Here is an 18,785-nt window from a genome sequence, read left to right on the forward strand (position 1 = left end):
TGGTGGTGATGGTGATGATGATGGTGATGATGGTGGTGGTGGTGATGGTGATGATGGTGGTGGTGATGATGATGATGGTGATGATGGTGATGGTGATGATGATGCTAGTAATACCAGCTAACCTGTACTGAGCACTTACTACATTCTAGAGACTGTCCTGGGCAGTTTACATCTATTAACCCACTGCATCTTAACAAGACACCAATGAGGAGAACTTCGATCATCCTCATTTATGTTGACAGACCTGAAGGCCTCACTAACTGAGGCCACACAGTTGGTGGCGGGCCTGGGTGCAAGCAAGGCAGTCTGGCTTCAGAGTGTGTATTCTTAACTACATTTCCTTATTCTGTCTCTACAAATTTTAATCTCGGCAAAATTGAGCACCTAATGAGATAATGGATGTGCAAGTGCTTGGAAAAATATAAACTGCTGTACAAATGTCAGCTATTAGTATTATTATCTAATTATCTAATTACATAGCCACATGGTCTGATGATAAAACCTTGATTGGCATTCATTTGTCCTGCAAACCTTATTACAATACTGTCCCATATATCACTTAGTGCTTTCTTTCAACACCCCATGAGCTTTCATTTTACAAATGAGACATGCAAGGATAGATCATTATAGTGGTCTGCTTGAAATTTAAAGCAAAACCAAACAAAATTGAGTGTCAGAGAGAAGAGATGAGACAAAGAAGTTCTCTTTCTCCTAGCCTGAAATTCCTTTCTCTGTCAACCTCAAAACTCATTTTTAAACTTATAAAGTGTTGCTTAAATGGCACCTCCTCCATGCAGCCTGCCCTGATGTCTGGTTGTCCAGGGACAATTAACCCTTCCCCACCATGTCACCTTCACCCTCCAAACAGACCAGACTTGGAGGAATTTTAATTGTTTAACAGAGGGATTTCTGGACAGTATTACACATGTAGAAGGAGGGGAGTAGGATGAGAGCAGAGACTCTGAACACTTATGGTGAAGGCAGCAGGACGCTGTGTTGAGATGCTGGAGAGACTAGAATCAGGGCTTTTCTGCAGAGAAAGGTGGGCTGCAGTAACTGAAGAAATCTTAACTGGGGTGGTGGCTGCAGTAGGGTGGGAGAGAAAGGTTCACATGTAGGAGACATTTTAAAAGACAAGATCATGGGGACTTAGTGGCTGAGTGTGCAGAAGTGAAGGAAACCAAAAATGACTGGACACGCTTCACCTGACCACCGGAGGGATAATACTACCACCGACATGCCATGGGAGCCTGGGATTCTTCCAGAGGCAGAGCGCGTCCTTCCCAGCAGACAGGCCTGCCCTGTCATCATCACCTAACACCTGTTTCTACAAGTTTTAAGGTGATTTATGGGAGTTGCTAATTCTAGTCTGCTTTCGCTGAGCATCTGTCCCAGAACATAACAAATATTCACCAAATGAGTGTGGAAAAGCAGAAACTCCCATCAGGGGGCATTCCCAAGGAGAAGGTTGGCAGGGGTGTGTGTGTGTGTCGGGGGGTGACTCAGTGTTTGGGGGAAGGACGGGCTGAATTTTTAAATTACAGAATTAGAGGAGATGGTGGAAATATATGTGTGTAGTTAGAAAGGGACTCTGGGCTCGATTTTAATACTGGCTCTAATATAACCTGACAAACTTAATCTTTCTAGGTCTTAAATAATTCCCAAGACCAAAGTTTGATTATACAGAGGGTGCCAAAAAAATGTATACACATTTTAAGAAAGGATAAAACTGTATTAAAATTGTAATACTCACTATATACCGATAACAAAAGATGAATACAAGTTAATTATAATTTCACTTCTGCAATTCTAAGAGGTGCTCCAAGTGGTTATCACAGCATAATTTTAATACAGTTTTCTCCCTTCTTATACTGTGTATACGTTTTTTTGGCACCTTCTGTAAATGAACTCTTAGGACAAGGACGTGGCTACCTACTAATCAGTAGTGGAAGCTGAAGGAACATGAACAAAAGAAGGTCTCTAAGGGGTAGTTAAGTCACAATTTAATTCCAAAGGATCATTTTAACATTAAAATAAGTGTTATTAACAAGAATGCACTAAAATAGACAGCTACCAGAACCAGGCAATGTCTCCCACAGGCCCTCGGTGAATGTTTTGTGAGGCTGTTACAACAGGACAATCACAGGAATAATGAACACACAAGCTGCGATAGATGCAGTGAGGACTGGCCACCCGACAGAGGCTGCTCTGTTTAGATTTATATTTGTCAGGAAGTTGAGAAACATTCTTCGCGTGCTGTTAGGTGAAACTGATTCTTTCAAAAAGATATAAAATCTTATCTTTCTGTCTACCACGAAAACTAATGCCAACACGATTCACACACATCTGTAACTGACAGGGAATTTGCATTTATTTCCACTTTCCAGCTATCCAATTTGTGTGGAAGGTTAAGAACGATTTGAAGGTTAAGTATTATTTTATTTTAAATGAGAGTAAATTCTTAGAGTGAAATCAAATAAAGAGAAAGGGGAAACCTTTTTATAGAAAATGTAAAGTAAGAATAAACGAAAGAGGTGGTAGAAATTATATACATAGTACACACACACACACACACACACACAGAAGGACTGTGATAAATTACAAAATCAGTGAGAAAATTGCCAGTTATTTGTAAAATTATTGAATTGATTTAAATCAAGCTCAAAGCACTTTAGCATATCTAACTATAAAGTTCGCTTTATAGAGTAAAAATACTGACTTTTGTTTAAATTGCCCTACAAATCTGTTTCATTTAGAGCAGCGGTTTCTTCGTCACGGGTTCTGGATGAATCTGTCAATTCACAAACTTACTTGGAATAAGTAGCTAGTGCTGATAACTGGTTGTTTTCCCCTAATCTTCATTCGTAACACAAAAGCTCACAGGTACGAGTTTTGCTGAGGATTTCCCTGGAAATGCTGGTTCAGTCCGTCTACCACGTCCCCAAAGGTTTGTGATTCAAGGAAGCTTAGCGTGATGTGGTCATTCTATGGGCAGCTGTGTTTTTAAACTTCCTTTCTAAGTCTCTATCTCCAGAATATCAATATCATAAATGTATAATGGTTTCTGTGAAAATGAACACTAATGGTCCCAGGAATACAGAAATACTCATTTAGTATTTAAACTGATTTAGATTCAACCGATGTTACTGTCTTAATTAGCATGCTTTTCCAAGTTTGGCTGTACATGGAATATTGTACACTCAGCCATAACTGTTTCTTTACATCTGTATACAATGGAAGGATATGAACAAAATGACACTGATCACAAAAAAAACCACAAAACCTTCAAATGTAGAACTTTAGTTTCAAATGTACAGCTCAAGAACGTTTTTGTGTGTGGCATTTTACATGATGCTATAGTCACAGAATGGTTATTTTTTATAGTTCACACCAATATCCGAGTATTTCCTTGTAAAGGTTTATCTTCAGATTATTTACCAATAAAACAATTAATGTAGCACAAAGTCAAGAAAAGCATTATGTATATTTATAAGTTAATAGCCAAAAGATAATGGATTTGTGTTTTTCATTATCAATAATTGTGAAAAGAAATGAAAACGAATACAAATCAGTTTAGAAGAAAACAAAATTTAACAGCTAAATCCTGAAAACACTATAATTTATTTATGAAATTTTACTGGCTTAAAGAACCAGCTTTTGACCTGCCAGAAACCACAGGCTTTGCTTGTGTGTGGCTGGCATGTGCTTTTTGCTCAGGTCCCCGATTCTGGGTGGTGAGCACACAATGGGATATATAGACAATGTATTATAAAACTGTACACTTGAAACCTATGGAGTTTTACTAACCATTGTCACCCCAATAAATTTAATTTAAAAAAAGAAAAAAAAAACCTTTTCAGAGGAGTTCTGGACCCTTTGATCATTTTCTTAAAACTACAGCAGTTCTCAAACTTTAATGGCATATCCCTTTCATACTCTTAAAAATGACTGAAGACCTGAAAAGCTTTGATTTATATGGGTGATATAGAATGCTATTTACTGCATTAAAGCTGGGAAACATTTAAAGCAGGATACATTGACCACGTTCAATGAGCCATAAGCGCCAAGATGCTATCACCTGGTGTAGCCTCTGGAAGGCTCCGCGGAACTCTAGCTGTGTGAGAAGGAGCATGGAATGGCCAGTAACGCCGTAGGGTTAATGTGGAAACCGGTGCCTTTGCAGGGTCCCTGTAAAGGTCTCGGGGACCCCCAGGACTCCCACGTACATTTTGAGAAACCCACTCTACCGTTTACTGGCTTTGTCATTGCTTGTAGCGATTATCTGCCTGGCCTTGTAGGGTTTAGACTGATTGATTGCAACCTTTTCTGACTAGAATGTAAATACCATAAGGGCGGGCTGTCTGTTGGTGTTAATAAGTGCTGAATACATACATTTAAAAAATAAACAGCTGTCACACTTACCTGTGCCTACAATGATGCAATGAAAACCCAGTATGTGACTATTCGATTCCATCAGTTGCTATTGAAGTGACTTAGGATTTGATCAGTGGCAGTTCTCATGTTTTAACTCCTGAGTGAGTCTCACAAGACATCTCCATAAGGTGCTACCTGGAGACCCCTTCCTCTTGCTGTCCTTGGGGAAAAAGTCTGTTCTTCTGACTTTTTTTTTTCTTCTTTCTTTACTTTTTCTCGTGCTCATGCCAGTTCTGATACTGTCCTTGCTTTCACCAGCTTACACTTGATCCTCATATTAAAGTTTTGGTCACCTATGGTGCTGTGATGGTTTCAAAATTATAATTTTATTCTTATTAGAAATTTCTAGCACTCTCCAACTTTGTGCTTGAGCCCAGGAGACCGTGGGGACACAGGCGAGAGTGATGTTTCTAATGAGAACTGCATTGTTCTCTCTCTTTCAGGGAACACATAGGGACATTTGGTACTTTATGTCTTTGCCTATCCCTCAATTTCTAGGTTTGCCTCTGAGCTGGTGACCTCTTTAGAGAAGGTATAACATGTTTCTTAAACATCTATGTGATAGAAAGATATCAAAGGAAAAGAAATTGAACATTAGCTGAAAAATAGGTAGAGATAGTATCTGGAACGGAAGATAACTGGAGCACCCTGGAGGATACACTATGACCTGTGTGACACCTGGGTGTTTGTCCTTGACTTCTGCTCACACCTTCTGTTTCTTCCACTGCTAATGTCCCATTGGCTCTATGTCACCAAAGGTAGTGGGGGAAGTGATTTTGGAAAGAAAACAAATGGATGCATTTAGTATCTAAAGACAAGTTTCGACTTGGAACCATGAGAAACTTCTGGAAAGGAGACTATCTCATTTGTATTTCAGAACGTGGACCAAAAGGCATATGAGGAAGAGATTTCACAGGGAACGAATAATCTAAAGATGAACTCCACTAACTTGAATAAATGCATTTCCAGGAAAGGACTTGGGGTCTCCAGAGTTCAGGTGACAGTCCTCAACCACTGGTGAAGCGAGGGGAGCAGGAGGACACAGTCCAGGTCTTCTGGCTCCAGGCAGGATGGGCTACCTTGTACCCTCACCCGAGGCTCTCCGCCCTCTCCAACCAACTGAGGACCTGGCTGCCTCCATAACAGAACATCAAGCAAAGCGGGCCTCTTTCCCTGAGCACGACTTCAATACTGTGTGTCACTCGATTAATACAGTTCTCATTTCCATTTGTTCAATTATTATAAAAACCTGACACTCCTAAACCACTTCTGCATCCTTTGGGGCCATACTTACCAGGGATTATGAAAATATTCACGTCACAAGGACGTCTCTCACCTTTATTATTACTGTGTTAGAAAACATGGACTTATATTTTGAAGCATTTTAATTAACAATCTGATCTTTCGACAATCTTCTCACCACACAGAATTAAGTGTATTCACAATAACTAAATAAAAATGACTGACTATAAATCAACAGTAAATAATATATCCACCTCTGTCAAACTATGATTATTCTATATGGCTTCCATCTGCTCAGAATGGTACCTCATATGATTGAGTCTTGATTTTTAAAAATATATTCTGATTTTAAAACTCAGAATAAGAGAACACCCCCTCCTTGCTTTGCCATAACATTCAGGCTATATGAAGCTCCTAAGATTTTCTTCCTAATATTTTCTAGAATATGGTGGAACTTCAATTTGTCAATATGCTACAGAAAGAAAGAATTGCTGTTTCAAAATATAATATTTAAACAAATTAATCTCTATAAACATACGCCCTTTTCTCCCGAGTTGTCCATTCTATTTCTGATTTTGACTGACAAATATTTTTGTTACATTTTGGCTAAGATATAATCACCCTTATCTCTGAGTTTATCTCTCCCCAGATGCATGGATTAAATATGGCGCTTGGTCCCCAGCAGTTTGGGTTAAGCTGTACATTTTGTGAGACACTAATTGCCCCAAGCTTCTGACAGTGACTTTTTTTTTCCCCCAGCAAAACAACAGATACTCTCCTAGTGACTCTGTGACACATATTTGTTAGAATTGAAATTACACAGCCGGCAGTCATGAAATAGTAGCGGGTGGCAAAGGTTGTATACATGATTTGCATATTGTTTAGGAAAGCATTTTCTAAAAAAAATTCCGAGTGTTAGGAAACTCTGGTGGCTGCATGGCACTATAATCAGTACAGCAGAGCAGTTACTGCCGGCCTCAGGGACAAGAAGATGGGTTCACTAGGATTCAAATTTTATTTTAATCAGACCTTGGAAAGAAAAATAACAAAAGCTTTTAAATACCACAAATTAAGTACAGTGTGCTTAGGGTTTAAGATTGGTTGCCAGTTTGAACTTTTTCAAGCTGGTTTAGACTGTATGGAGTATTTAGTCTTTGTTGAATTAGCACTAAGAGACTGGCTCTCAAGGGCAGGGTGCCAGGTCCAATTTAGCACTGGTTATTTCATATCTGTTCTAGCGAATGAATCCATTGATTGAATAATCAAAAAATGAAGAGACTAGCAGAATCTGATGGGCTTGTGCTAATTACATGAATTGTGTCAAAGAGCCACGACGTGTGTACGCGTTAAGTTTACGTATCAAGAATATAAACATGGTAGATTGTTCCAGTATTTAGTAGAATGCTGTGCTGGTTATTCTCCTTCTCCCTATAGTCATTCTCTGCCCTTTTCCACACATAGAGGCTATCACAAGGGTCCCTCGGCATTTGTTTTATGAATGGATTTGGCCAGTGGGGGGGCCGAGAAGGACTTGAGAAGGTGGAGGAGAGAGAGAGGTTAGGATATTTATTCCTCTTCTCCTGCCGTGCCTCTTGAATCTGCTGGTACTATTGCAGTCCCAGCGTTTCCTACAGGACTCAGGGTAGCCAGGCTTCTGTCTGTTGCCACTCCCTGAATACCTCGGCAGGCACTGTTTGCTCCCTTAATCTTGCCCACTCCTTTGTAAATAGTAACTGAATTCAATTCTCTTCAGTTAAACTCTTTTGAGTATAATCTATTTCCCATCTGAACCCTGCTACAGATACAAGCAGGAATTGTATTAGCAATAATTGATCCCCCAAATAAGAGTTACATACTCAACATTTAAAAATTAATTTCCTAAGTTTTACTCAATTAATTCAATCTCAAAATGACTCTGAAAATGTTAAGAACAAATAAGTGTTTCACATCCTTTAGCATAAAACTTTTGGGTGACATTTTCATCACCTGTTGCTTTTTTTGTTTTGTGTGTGTGTTGTTGTTGTTGTTGTTTGTTTGTTTTGCTTTATTTTCTTCCCTACCTTCAAACAAGGAAGCATGGGCCTACAAAAAGAACAATTAACTAAAATCCTAGGAGTCTTCAGATAGATAACTCAGTACATAATAACATAACTAAAATTTCTGAAAAACAAAACTTCAGCCGTTAGCAATTTTGATTCAATAGATCCAGAAGTCAGTTTCTTAATTAATGTGATCATATTTTTTATTATTTAATTTTAATTTTACTGGATTATTATCAAAGACTGTGGCCTTCCTATACCTTTGAATTTTTAGGATTGTTTTTACCAAGCAGCTGATCAATTTTGGTAAATATTCCTTGACACATATAACAAATGTATATTATCATTCAACAAATGTAACTTTTTAAATTAATTTAATGCATTAATCTGTTAATTATGTATTCCAACTTTCTGTGCCTTTTTCTTCTAGGACTAGTCTGATTCTGATAAACATGCATTGAAATATTCACAATAGTTTTCATCAACGTCTTTCATTTTTAATATTTTTTTGTTTTGATAGTCAGATGCTATATAGTTTGGTGCATACATGTTCACTAGATTTTAGTGTGAGTTTATCACATCTTCACAAGTTATTCTCACTGTACAATTTCTCTTTGACCACGCCTTTTCCTTCTGCAGGAAATTCCACTTCATCTCACATCTCCTCCCCAACCCCACCCTTTGTGGGTTTTTTTGTATTTGCTGTCACTACTACGTCTATTCCTTTAATTTCAACATTTGCTTCATTACTATTAATGTGTCTCATAAATACCATATCACCATTTTGTCCTTGTTTATTACAAATTGGAATTTTTATTCTTGTTAAAGAAGAATCCAGTGTGCTTACATGTAGTGCTAGTTTGATAGAGTTGATGTACCTCTTTTTAATTGGTTTGCCTCTTTTTACTCTCCCTGTTTTCTCACCTTCCATGTATTAAAGGTTGTCCCTTATCTTAAACTCATAATAAAATGTTTGTCTATTATGTTGAAAAATCAGATATCCAATATTGCCCTCCATCCCAAGACATACTATTTTATCTCTGCTTTACTGCTCTCTAATAAAGTGAGTATGTGTACCTCAATATTAATTAAATATAGTTGTAATTACAACTACCTCTACAAGAGAAATATATTTATTGGCTCAGAGAGAAGATAATTGTACATTTTATGTAACAATCCTGCATTTTAAAATATAAAATACTGAGAACAAGAATAATACAAATCATGCATCTTACTTTAGCAGTTTTATTGAGGAGATGCATATGGGTTTAAATAAATCTGGGTATTCATGATGATGTTATACTAAGGATAGTGGTATATTATAAAGATTATAAAGAAGATAAATTAATATGTAAATTAAATGGTTTCAAGATCAGTACACTATTATATTCTTAAGTCTTCCTTTTCTACAGCAAACTTTGATGAGCATTCAAGGAAATTATTATTTTTTTAATTAAGGAATAAAATACTCCACTGATTTCTAATGTAGAAATGATCACAGTAACATATGTTTTAATGATTTAATTTTTTGCTTTTTGTGGGATTTTATTAAAATAAGTAGAGAGAATTTTATGATTTGTTAAAGTGATGCTTGTTTCAATTCATAGCACTTTTATTTTTAAGTCTCAATCACTCTGGTTGAAAAATATGTAATTAAATAGAGGTAAAGAAGTCTGTAAGTACTCTATTGAGATTAACAATGCAATGTAAGATAACTAACTATAGAAACGTAAGAAGTTATTGCATAGTACTATAGCAGAGCACTAAATAGTTCTGCATATATTACATAATTTTTTTTTCTATTTTGTTGTATTATTTCTGTACTATTCAAAATCCCTACCAACAATAATTTCTATGAGTAAAGCATTGTCAATTAATTTTAAAGCAGACACTGTGTTAATTAAACACATATATAATGAATGCATACAATGTGCTGGTCTAGATGACAAAAAGAATATCGCGTTGGTGAGAATCACCAATTATAACTGGTGAGAAACCTAGATGCTAATTAGTGACTTAGGAGAGCTTATCATCTAGCGTGGGCTGGGGTGCGGTAATGTGGGAAGGAAGAAGACAGTGGAGTGAAATGGATAGAACAAGTATAAACATATCTTGAAGTTCTATTAGATATGTCTCATGATACTAATTATATTAGAAAAAAATAATGGCAAAATACGCTTATGTTTTAATTGTCTTCAAGCATAACGGTCATTTGACTTACTTTCACTTGTTGAATAATCCTGTGGGTCAAGTATTCCCGATTCCTGTAGTGACCTAATACAGGAGTCCACCAGCTCCAGACCTGTTGTGAGTTCATCTTCGATATCTTTCTGACCGTCTGAAACACAATGTTTTAAAGTGATAAAGAAACCCTTGAAATGTTACTATTAAAGCTTAAGGCTATCATGTAAAAATCAAGAGTATCCTAACCAAAGGTACTACCACTATGAAGTTCTCATTGGGTATCATATTGTATTCCTTCGTCAACCAGTATTAAAAGTTAAGGCCAGCCAATTCAAGGTGTCCGTGAAGAACATAAAGTGACAAGGGAACTGGATGAACTTAATTCCCATGACACTGTAATCTGTCATAACAACCTCATTGAATTTTAGTCTCATGGTACTGTCATATTCGTTTTTTTAAGTCTCTTTCTAAAGTTCACAAGAAAATAAATCAATAGAGATACACGTAAAAGGAAACGTGTGTATCAAGAAGCTATACTTTACCTTGAGATTGCCAGTGAAACTGCTCTTCTGCCGAACTGTAAAATAAAGAGAATACACAGGTTATCAGGCATCAGTTAGAAACGCAAGGACCCTGGACTATAAGACACAAAGGCTCATTAGGGCAGTGATGGTGACTACAGAACGTCCTTTAATTTCTTATTGAGAAAAGGGATCCCATTTTGACACAATCTTAACTTTAATCCCTTTGCTGTATATACCCCTTTTAATTCACAGGTATTAGCACGTTAAGATGGACATTGTCCAGTAATTTTCAGAACAGCTCATTTTTTACAAAGCCCGACCTAAAATAGTTTCTACTTACATTCAGTTCTACCCAATTTGAGTTCTTTTAAAATACAAGTCTGAAGAGTCTCGTGTAAACTTTGTAAGATAGTCTAAGAAAGAAAGAAATAGCTTTCTTCTTTTTCATTATAAAAAAGATAAAATAAACCATACATTCTTCTAGACATATCATATGAGCAGTTCCTCTCAGATCATTATTATAGTTTAAATTAAGTAATTTAAAAAATTATAACACTTTACCACCACTTGAATATACAGGTCCCAAATTCTCACTTGACAAATTCATCTTATAAAATGACCCCAGGAGAAAGAGCTGTTCATATAAAGGACATGCCAAAGATATTGTACAGACTGCATCTATGTAGGCAACCCAGATTCATTTTAAATGATGTATTAAATATATCAATTTAAAATTTCTAACTATAAACAACTCTTGTTATATATGCAAAATTTCTGACATGCCCCTTTTTACATGTCAATAATTGAGACATCTAGATGCTAATTACTGACAGGCATCATTTTGAGGATGATTTTCTACACGTATTTCACTACATCTTCTACTCTGCTCAAGCAGCTTCTATGAATAGCTCATCAGCTTCACAGCAGCAAGTGGGGTTTAGAACTTTAATCTGTAGCTTGGAGATGGCTGCTGAATACATCTGCGGGGGGAAAAGGGAATTCTGGTATAAATCAGTGTTCCGAAAAGCCATGAGTGATATAAATGAACACGAGAGTAGTCCCTCAGGAGACATATGACTTTTATAGGGTACCTTTCTCTGCAGCCAATCCATTTTAGCAAACTGGAAAATGGTTTTACAATGATGTGAGCTGCAGACAGTAGATACACGAAATGATAACATTACAAATTCAGTTCAATGCGACTTTTTCTTGCATCGAAAAGATGTGATGTTATATAGCAGTGACATCTAACTACAAAGTTTAACACAACAGAAATGTAATCCTATAATCCATATTTTCAAAATTGTATACTCACTAAGGGGCATTAATATAGAAGTAGAAAATGTTTTCGTATTTGTACTAGGTGGGGTGATAGCCCTCTCCCCAAAAAGATGTATCCACGTGAGAGTCCTAGAAATTAAAAATCCTTACAGGAAAAAGCATTTTGTAGATGTAGTTATGTTAAGGACACTCAGATGAGATAGTCCCAAATCCAATGACACGTGTCCTTATAAGACAGACGAGGAGAGACACAGCGGAGGAGGCCGTGTAAAGATGGCAGCAGAGGCTGGCGTTACGCAGCCACAAGCCAGAAGACGTCAGGAAGGAGCCTCCCCTCAAGCCTTCATGGGGATCACAGTCCTGCCGACATACCTTGATTTTGAACTTTTGGCCCCCAAAACTGTGAAATAATACGTTTCTTTTGTTTCAGGCCACTCAGTTGTGGCAGTCTGTTATGGCAGCCCCAGGAAGCTGATACAATATTTTTCTGATACAATAAAACTGTTCCGTTTTATCCTGCATGATGTACTGCTGTCTTTATGCTGCTGCATTCATTCTATGAGCACAGCTCTTGACTAAGTACTTACTGTATACCAGGGCTCTGCTAATTCCCAACAACCACAAGTCTCTTTTGGTAGATGGGGAATAGCAGGCTTATTGATACTAAATAACTTGACCACACGGATCAAAAGGAACTCCACAGGGCTTTAAGTTAATCCGTCTAACTCCACAGGTCATATCCCTAACTCATAACCTAAAGCCATGGAGGGAAACACACTCACATGCTCCCCCCTGAAGCACCGGGAGTGAACAAGTCACTGGAAGGTTCTCCCCGGGCTCATCAAAGCCCCGCCTTCCTTTCCTTGTAGGCGTTTTGAAGACCACAGGTTCCCGCCCCTTGCACAGAGATGGGGTCCTGTGAAAGTCTGTGAGAGGAAAGCACAAATGCCACCTCCTGTCCCAAGCACAGAAGGGCTGGCATACAATTCTCAGGCTCTCTTTCCTTGTTAAGCCCTGTGCTGAGATGAGTCCCTGAGTAACCATGTGGAGGGAACAGTCCTGACAACCAAAGAAGACAAAGCATGAGTGAGACAGAAACCTCTGTCGTGTTAAAACCCTGATATTGGAGGGTTGTTTCTGTAAAATAAGCGTCACAGTAAATAACTCAGAAATGTGTCATTATTCGAGTTCATAGGCCTTTCCTGCCCCTCGCTCGTCATTTTCACGGGACAGAGCTGGGAGGTGTCTTGGTGACTCTGGCACAAATCAGGTGGCGTCACACCTTCTACCCATCCTTCGTGATTTGGCCCGTCATCTATGATAATGGGGGATTTCATGCGTAGGACTACACATTGCAACGATTACATAATATTTACTATCTGTTCATCTCTTTCAAAACTGTGTCTATTTTATGATGCAGCCAGAGCAGGAAAAAGCATTTTTTGTTACAATTGCAAGAATACCATAAGCAGTGAGTATGAAACTATCTTGTCAAAGCAGAGATGCCTTCCTTTTGGGCACACACAATATTAATCACTTAAATGGTTTCCTGATTCCTGCAGCACAGTTAAGATGCATTAAAAGTATGAATGGTCACAGAAAACAGAAGTCCCAAGAGGAACCCGGTTTGAATTTCATTTCCTTTGAGTGCACACTGTACTCTGTCTGTTAGGGGATTCTATGCAATTGCATATTTTATGCACTTGATTCCTTCTCTTACAAATTGCTGTAAGGAGAACGATTTTTAAGAAAGAAAACAGGCTGTTTATTCATTCAGTTAACACGGGTCATGCCTGTGTCTCTGACACTCTAATTCAGGTGTTTAGGAATTACTCGTGGCGAACTTTCTTCCAGTTACGTCATTCAATTCAATATAATGTAAAAGTCATCTGTGAAGTTGCTGTAACTACAAGTATGTTCAATTTCAGGAAATAAAGTTGTTTTTTACTTCCAAAATGCTGTTTCTTAAAATACAAATCATCCTAAAGAAAAATATAAATGTAATTTAGATCATTCCCTCGGTATGTAACCATAACTATGTGTAACTTCCAGAATCCAATTATTGTGAGAAAAATACACAACAAAGACCATCATAAGTAGCATTAACCTTTAAACATATCCCTAAATATGTACATAAGCCAGTGATGCTAGGAAAGAGTTTTAAAAACAATATATTCAAAGCACCAATTTTAGTAGCTAGCACTTACAGAGCTCTCACTGTATACCAGGCAACATTCTAACTGATATATAGTTAATCTTCATGCTAAAGCTTTTAAGAGAAGTTATACAATCCCATTTTACAGGTAATGAAACTGAGGTAAAAAGAGGCTAAGGAAAGTGCTGGAGGCCCCACAGCCAGCAAGCAGTAGAGCCACGGTGATGACCCTGGACATCTGGTTCTAGAGGTCGCTTTCTGAACTGCCATTCAACGCACACATTTGGCTGCATCAAAATTAAATTCCTATGTGATAAAACCAGAAACATAAGCTAAGCTGACAAACAAGCCACATCCTGGGAGAACACATCTGCAATGCATATAATTTACAAAACATATAAATAACTCCTACAAACCAGTAAGCTAGAGATTTAAAAAATCAAATAGAAGAGAAGTCAACACATATATGTACAGCTCAGGCATAGCAGAAAAATCAAGAATGCACGGCTACTGAACACATTAAAAGATACTCAACTCTGTTAGGAATTAGAGGAATAAAAATAGACACAAGATACTGTATACTGTATACTCTGTATACTCTACAGGCTTTGCAACAATTAGAAAGTCTGACGGTACTCAGTGTTGGGGAGGAGACGGGAAGATAAGAGATCTCATACACTGCACATGTGTGAATCAGTTAGTGAAGCACTTGGGCCAGCTATGAGGTGATACCTGTTACCTCCTAGCTGTGCTCCTAGTTAGAGCCTTTAGGGAGCCCACACACCTGTGCTCGGGAGACTTGATGCCTACATGTCCGCAGTAGCAAAACGATGGAAGCAGCCCAAGCGATCAGCAATAGGGGAATGAACAATCACAGGAACAGGATTCTGTATCATATGTGACACACATATGGATTAAATACTGTTCATCAGTTGAAAGAAATTAGCCAGATACATACGTATCAACATGGTAGTTCTCGAAAACAAAATATAGAGTGGAAAATGCAAATTGCACCTAAGAAATACATTGCGTAATCCCAATAATGGGAATTTTAAAAACATTGACTAAACAACATTTTATACACACACATAAGCTATATATAAAAGTGCAGGGAGTTTTCTTAGATGAGGAAAAGACAAAGTTATTATACTATAGCTATTCTGTTATGAACTTGCTCAAATGTATTTTCTTATTTCCTTTTTCAACTTTTTGATGCCCAAAGCATCGGTCTTAACACTGTATCATGTGGTGTATCATTGTTCACAATATCTTTCAAATTGAAATAAAGGTAAGGAACTGTGAATTTTTTGTTAGTTTGCTTTCAGATTAGGCAATACACCTAAAACATAAGCCAGAGTATCTATTGTGCAATAAATTGCTTCAGTACTGCCATTCGATTCTAGCCTACAGGAACAAAGGGCTTTTATAGTTACGATGTCCGCCTGACCCCAAAATGTATTCTGATATAAAGCACTTTTTAGTGTATAGTTTTGCTTGCAGCCACATCACCAGAATAGGTATTGGAAGAAAACTGAAATGACCTTGGTCAAAAGTCCTAAATACTGTGGAAATGTAACAGATCCAGTAACAACGGTGAGAAGTGGCGCCCCACGGAGCTTTGTAACTGGCTGCTATCACCCCTGTACATGAGCGCACAGTATCCAGTCCTTATTAGTGTGGGTCAGTGAGTGACCCCATTTCTTCCAGGTCTTTCTGAGCATCTGATTTGCCTTCAGCCTACTGCCTGTGGTTTCTCTTCGTGTCTGTGCTATATTCTTAAATGAATGTTCTAAAACTTCTGCCACCAAGTTTGAATGTTTGTTTCTTTCTTAGAACACACATCTTTCTGCTTTGACTATTTTCATCAAAAGTATAATTTTACAGCGATTATAAAAGCATTTAGAGGGCTGAATGGAGAGCGATGGTACAAAGCTCCTGAACGAGGTGGCCGAGGCGAAGCGTGTGGGCTTGAAAGCCAGACTGGCGACCGGAGCACCGTGCCACTGCTGTCAATCCAGGTCCCTTTGGGAAGCTATTTACACTCTCGCGTCCTAAATGAAGACATTTAGAGGCTTAAATAAGTTAGCTTTTATCAAGTGACTTCCATACAAGGTGATCAGGGCCTGACACACCTTGTCCAAGCACAGAATTGCTTCCTATCCTCTTACACATCATTAAATGGTTTATGTGGCTTCCAGATTCTGGCTTATTCTAATCTAGTTCATCCCTTGGAGTCCCCTCAGGCCATGGTGGGAGGGTCAAATGGGGACAGATGTGGGGAAATTGGAACAGTGGACCTTAAGAAAATACCCAAAAAGTAAGGGGGGAAGGGGGTGGTAGATGAGGGTAAAGGATCAAATATATGGTGATGGAAGGAGAACCAACTCTGGGTGGTGAACACACTATGTGATATATCGATGATGTATTACAGGATTGTACACCTGAAACCTATGTAACTTTACTAACCACTGTCTCCCCAATAAACTTTAATATATATATTAAATATATAATATATATATATATATATATATATATATATATATATATATAGAGAGAGAGAGAGAGAGAGAGAGAGAGAGAGAGAGAGAAAGAAAATACCCAGGCATGGTGGTGTCTCTGGCTAGGCTGTCGGTCACAATCAGTCCGGGAGAAAATGGTAAAATAAAGTCACCACAAACTCATGGTGAGTACTCATGGTGGCTGTTGATACACAGAGCAGAGAGACGCAGAGCTAGCTCACCGTCACTTTGCATCCAATAAGGGCATGGGTAAGAAAGTTCACAGAACCGGAGGGTCACTCACGAAGGGGTGTGTTCAAGGCGCTACCTCACACAGGGCCACATCAGTTACTCTCTCTAAGCCTCAGTTTCCCCATTTTATAAACAGGAATATTACTAGAATTTCCCCCAGAGAGATTGAGAAAGTCAGGCACGTAATGTATGTAAACCCATACAACAGTGCTGGGAACATAGGAGGCATTAAAGAAAAAAAAAAGTAAGCTAAGATTATCACGAGACAAACAGACCCTGAGAGAGCACAGCCAGCTCACGGAACTGAAAGTCCAGTAGGTCAACAATACGGAATTCAACCTGTCTACGTTTGGGGGCCAGTAAACATTATCACACAAAGATGTTGTAGGCCTTTCAGAATTTAAATTATCTTTTTTCCCCCCACACTAAACTGGGAAAGTAAAAAAAGGCAGTCTGTTATTTCCAGAGAAAGATGATTTGCTTTTAGAGCATAAGTTTTCCAACCAGTCCCGCACAGGAAGCTTCTGGCAGCTGCTACTGCGCTTGCCTCACTAAAACCTTAAAGACACCTGCTGTTTTCAAAGCCTTGGAAGAAAATAAATCAGGCTGCAATTGCCATTATTAATTTCCCTTTTAGTTTGAGGCAGAGGAAATTCATATTCTAAACCAATTTTGTTGCGGCTGGAGACTGACAAATCATCCAGGCAACGATACCCCAAAGCGGTCTGGCTCCCACAGCCTGGATACACAGGGTCCCAGCAGCGTCCATCACCAGGGCCACCACACTGTCAGGCCAGTGAGCTGGCCAGCTAGAGCCGCACAGGGAAAACGGACATGAACTCTGTTCTTTTTGGGTTCCTTCAATAGACAGACTCCAGCCTCTCGCAAACACAAAGAAACAACCAAAGTGTCCTTCGATAGATGACTGGATAAAGAAGATGTGGTACATATACACAATGGAATACTATTCTGCCATAAGAAAAGATGAAATAGTGCCATTCGCGACATCATGGATGGATCTTGAGATTATTATGCTGAGTGAAATAAGTCAGACAGAAAAAGCTGAGAACCATATGATTTCACTCATGTGTGGGATATAAAACTGAAAGCAACAAAGGAACAAGACAAACAAATAAACAAAAACTCATAGACACAGATAACAGTTTAATAGTTACCAGAAGGTAAGGAGGAGGGGGGTGGTAGTCAAATATATGGTGATGGAAGGAGATTTGACTTTGGGTGAGGAGCACACAATATGATATATAGGTAGTGTATTACAGAATTATACACTTGAAACTTATGTAATTTCACTAACCATTGTCTCCCCAATAAATTTAATAAAAAAAAAGTTTTAAAGGAAAAAAAAAAAAGAATTACGGCTGGGCTCAATCACCTAAGTGTGCCGTCTACACAAAACCACGGGAAAAAACATGCATTCAAGTTTCTCTTCTGCAAAGGCTTCTACAGTTTTGGAGTTGATTGCACTTACATTACAAGAGTCATATTATACATAAAATTCAATATCAGGAGAAGGAACAAATGGTGAATTATGAACTAGGAAATTCTCATGTTATGTCTACCTCCATGGTTATCTGGGAGACTTCTTACATATGGGCTAGGTATTATTTGTTTAAAATGCTTATACTATAACACACCAGAATTTTACAGTAGTTGAAGCAACATTTCTGACTGCCAGCCACATCAGACAATAAAGTACCACAATCTCTTCGTCTGTGAGCATCCCATAAACGGAAATGTGGTTAATTTACAATTGCAGATGACCAGGGATACTGTTCATCAGTTGGTTCTGAGAGCTTACAATATTCTGAAATGCCTTCAAATGATCAAAAATTGCATAGCTTGTGTGGTTTATGTGCTAAATGAATTCCACACTGTTATGTTAATAATCTTCACCGGTGTTCACTGCAACTCACTGTTAGACCTTTGATTAACTTGAAGGCTTCATACACGGACCCTGAGATGGGAAGAGAACTAGTGTGCGTTGCAGTCTGATCATTTGCAGCTGACGTCTGAGCAGGAGAGAGTAGCTGGTGTGTGTGCTGACAGAGGTGGCACCTGTATCAACCTTCTCAGGTGTTCCAGCTTTCAGTGTTTCGTATTCCATGTCCCAGAATTGTCCCCGTTGTTACGGTCCTCTCAGTGACGGGAACTCCTT

The 18,785-nt window shown here is 38.3% G+C and overlaps 1 protein-coding gene across 7 annotated transcripts in view; it reads right to left on the reverse strand.

The window, feature by feature from the left end:
• The window catches only part of CTNND2 (catenin delta 2), an 848,542-nt gene that overhangs the window by 392,518 nt on the left and 437,239 nt on the right, over positions 1-18,785 (reverse strand). For all 7 annotated transcript variants that reach the window (XM_019665518.1, XM_019665517.1, XM_019665519.1 and 4 more), the window contains 2 exons: positions 10,442-10,476; positions 9,937-10,053 (listed from right to left, as the gene is read on the reverse strand). In XM_019665518.1, coding sequence (XP_019521063.1) covers positions 9,937-10,053; positions 10,442-10,476 — 152 coding nt within the window. The remainder of the gene's footprint in view (positions 1-9,936; positions 10,054-10,441; positions 10,477-18,785) is intronic.

This window comes from Hipposideros armiger, unplaced genomic scaffold, assembly GCF_001890085.2.
Source record: "Hipposideros armiger isolate ML-2016 unplaced genomic scaffold, ASM189008v1 scaffold_445, whole genome shotgun sequence".
Classification (NCBI taxonomy): Eukaryota; Metazoa; Chordata; class Mammalia; order Chiroptera; family Hipposideridae; genus Hipposideros; species Hipposideros armiger.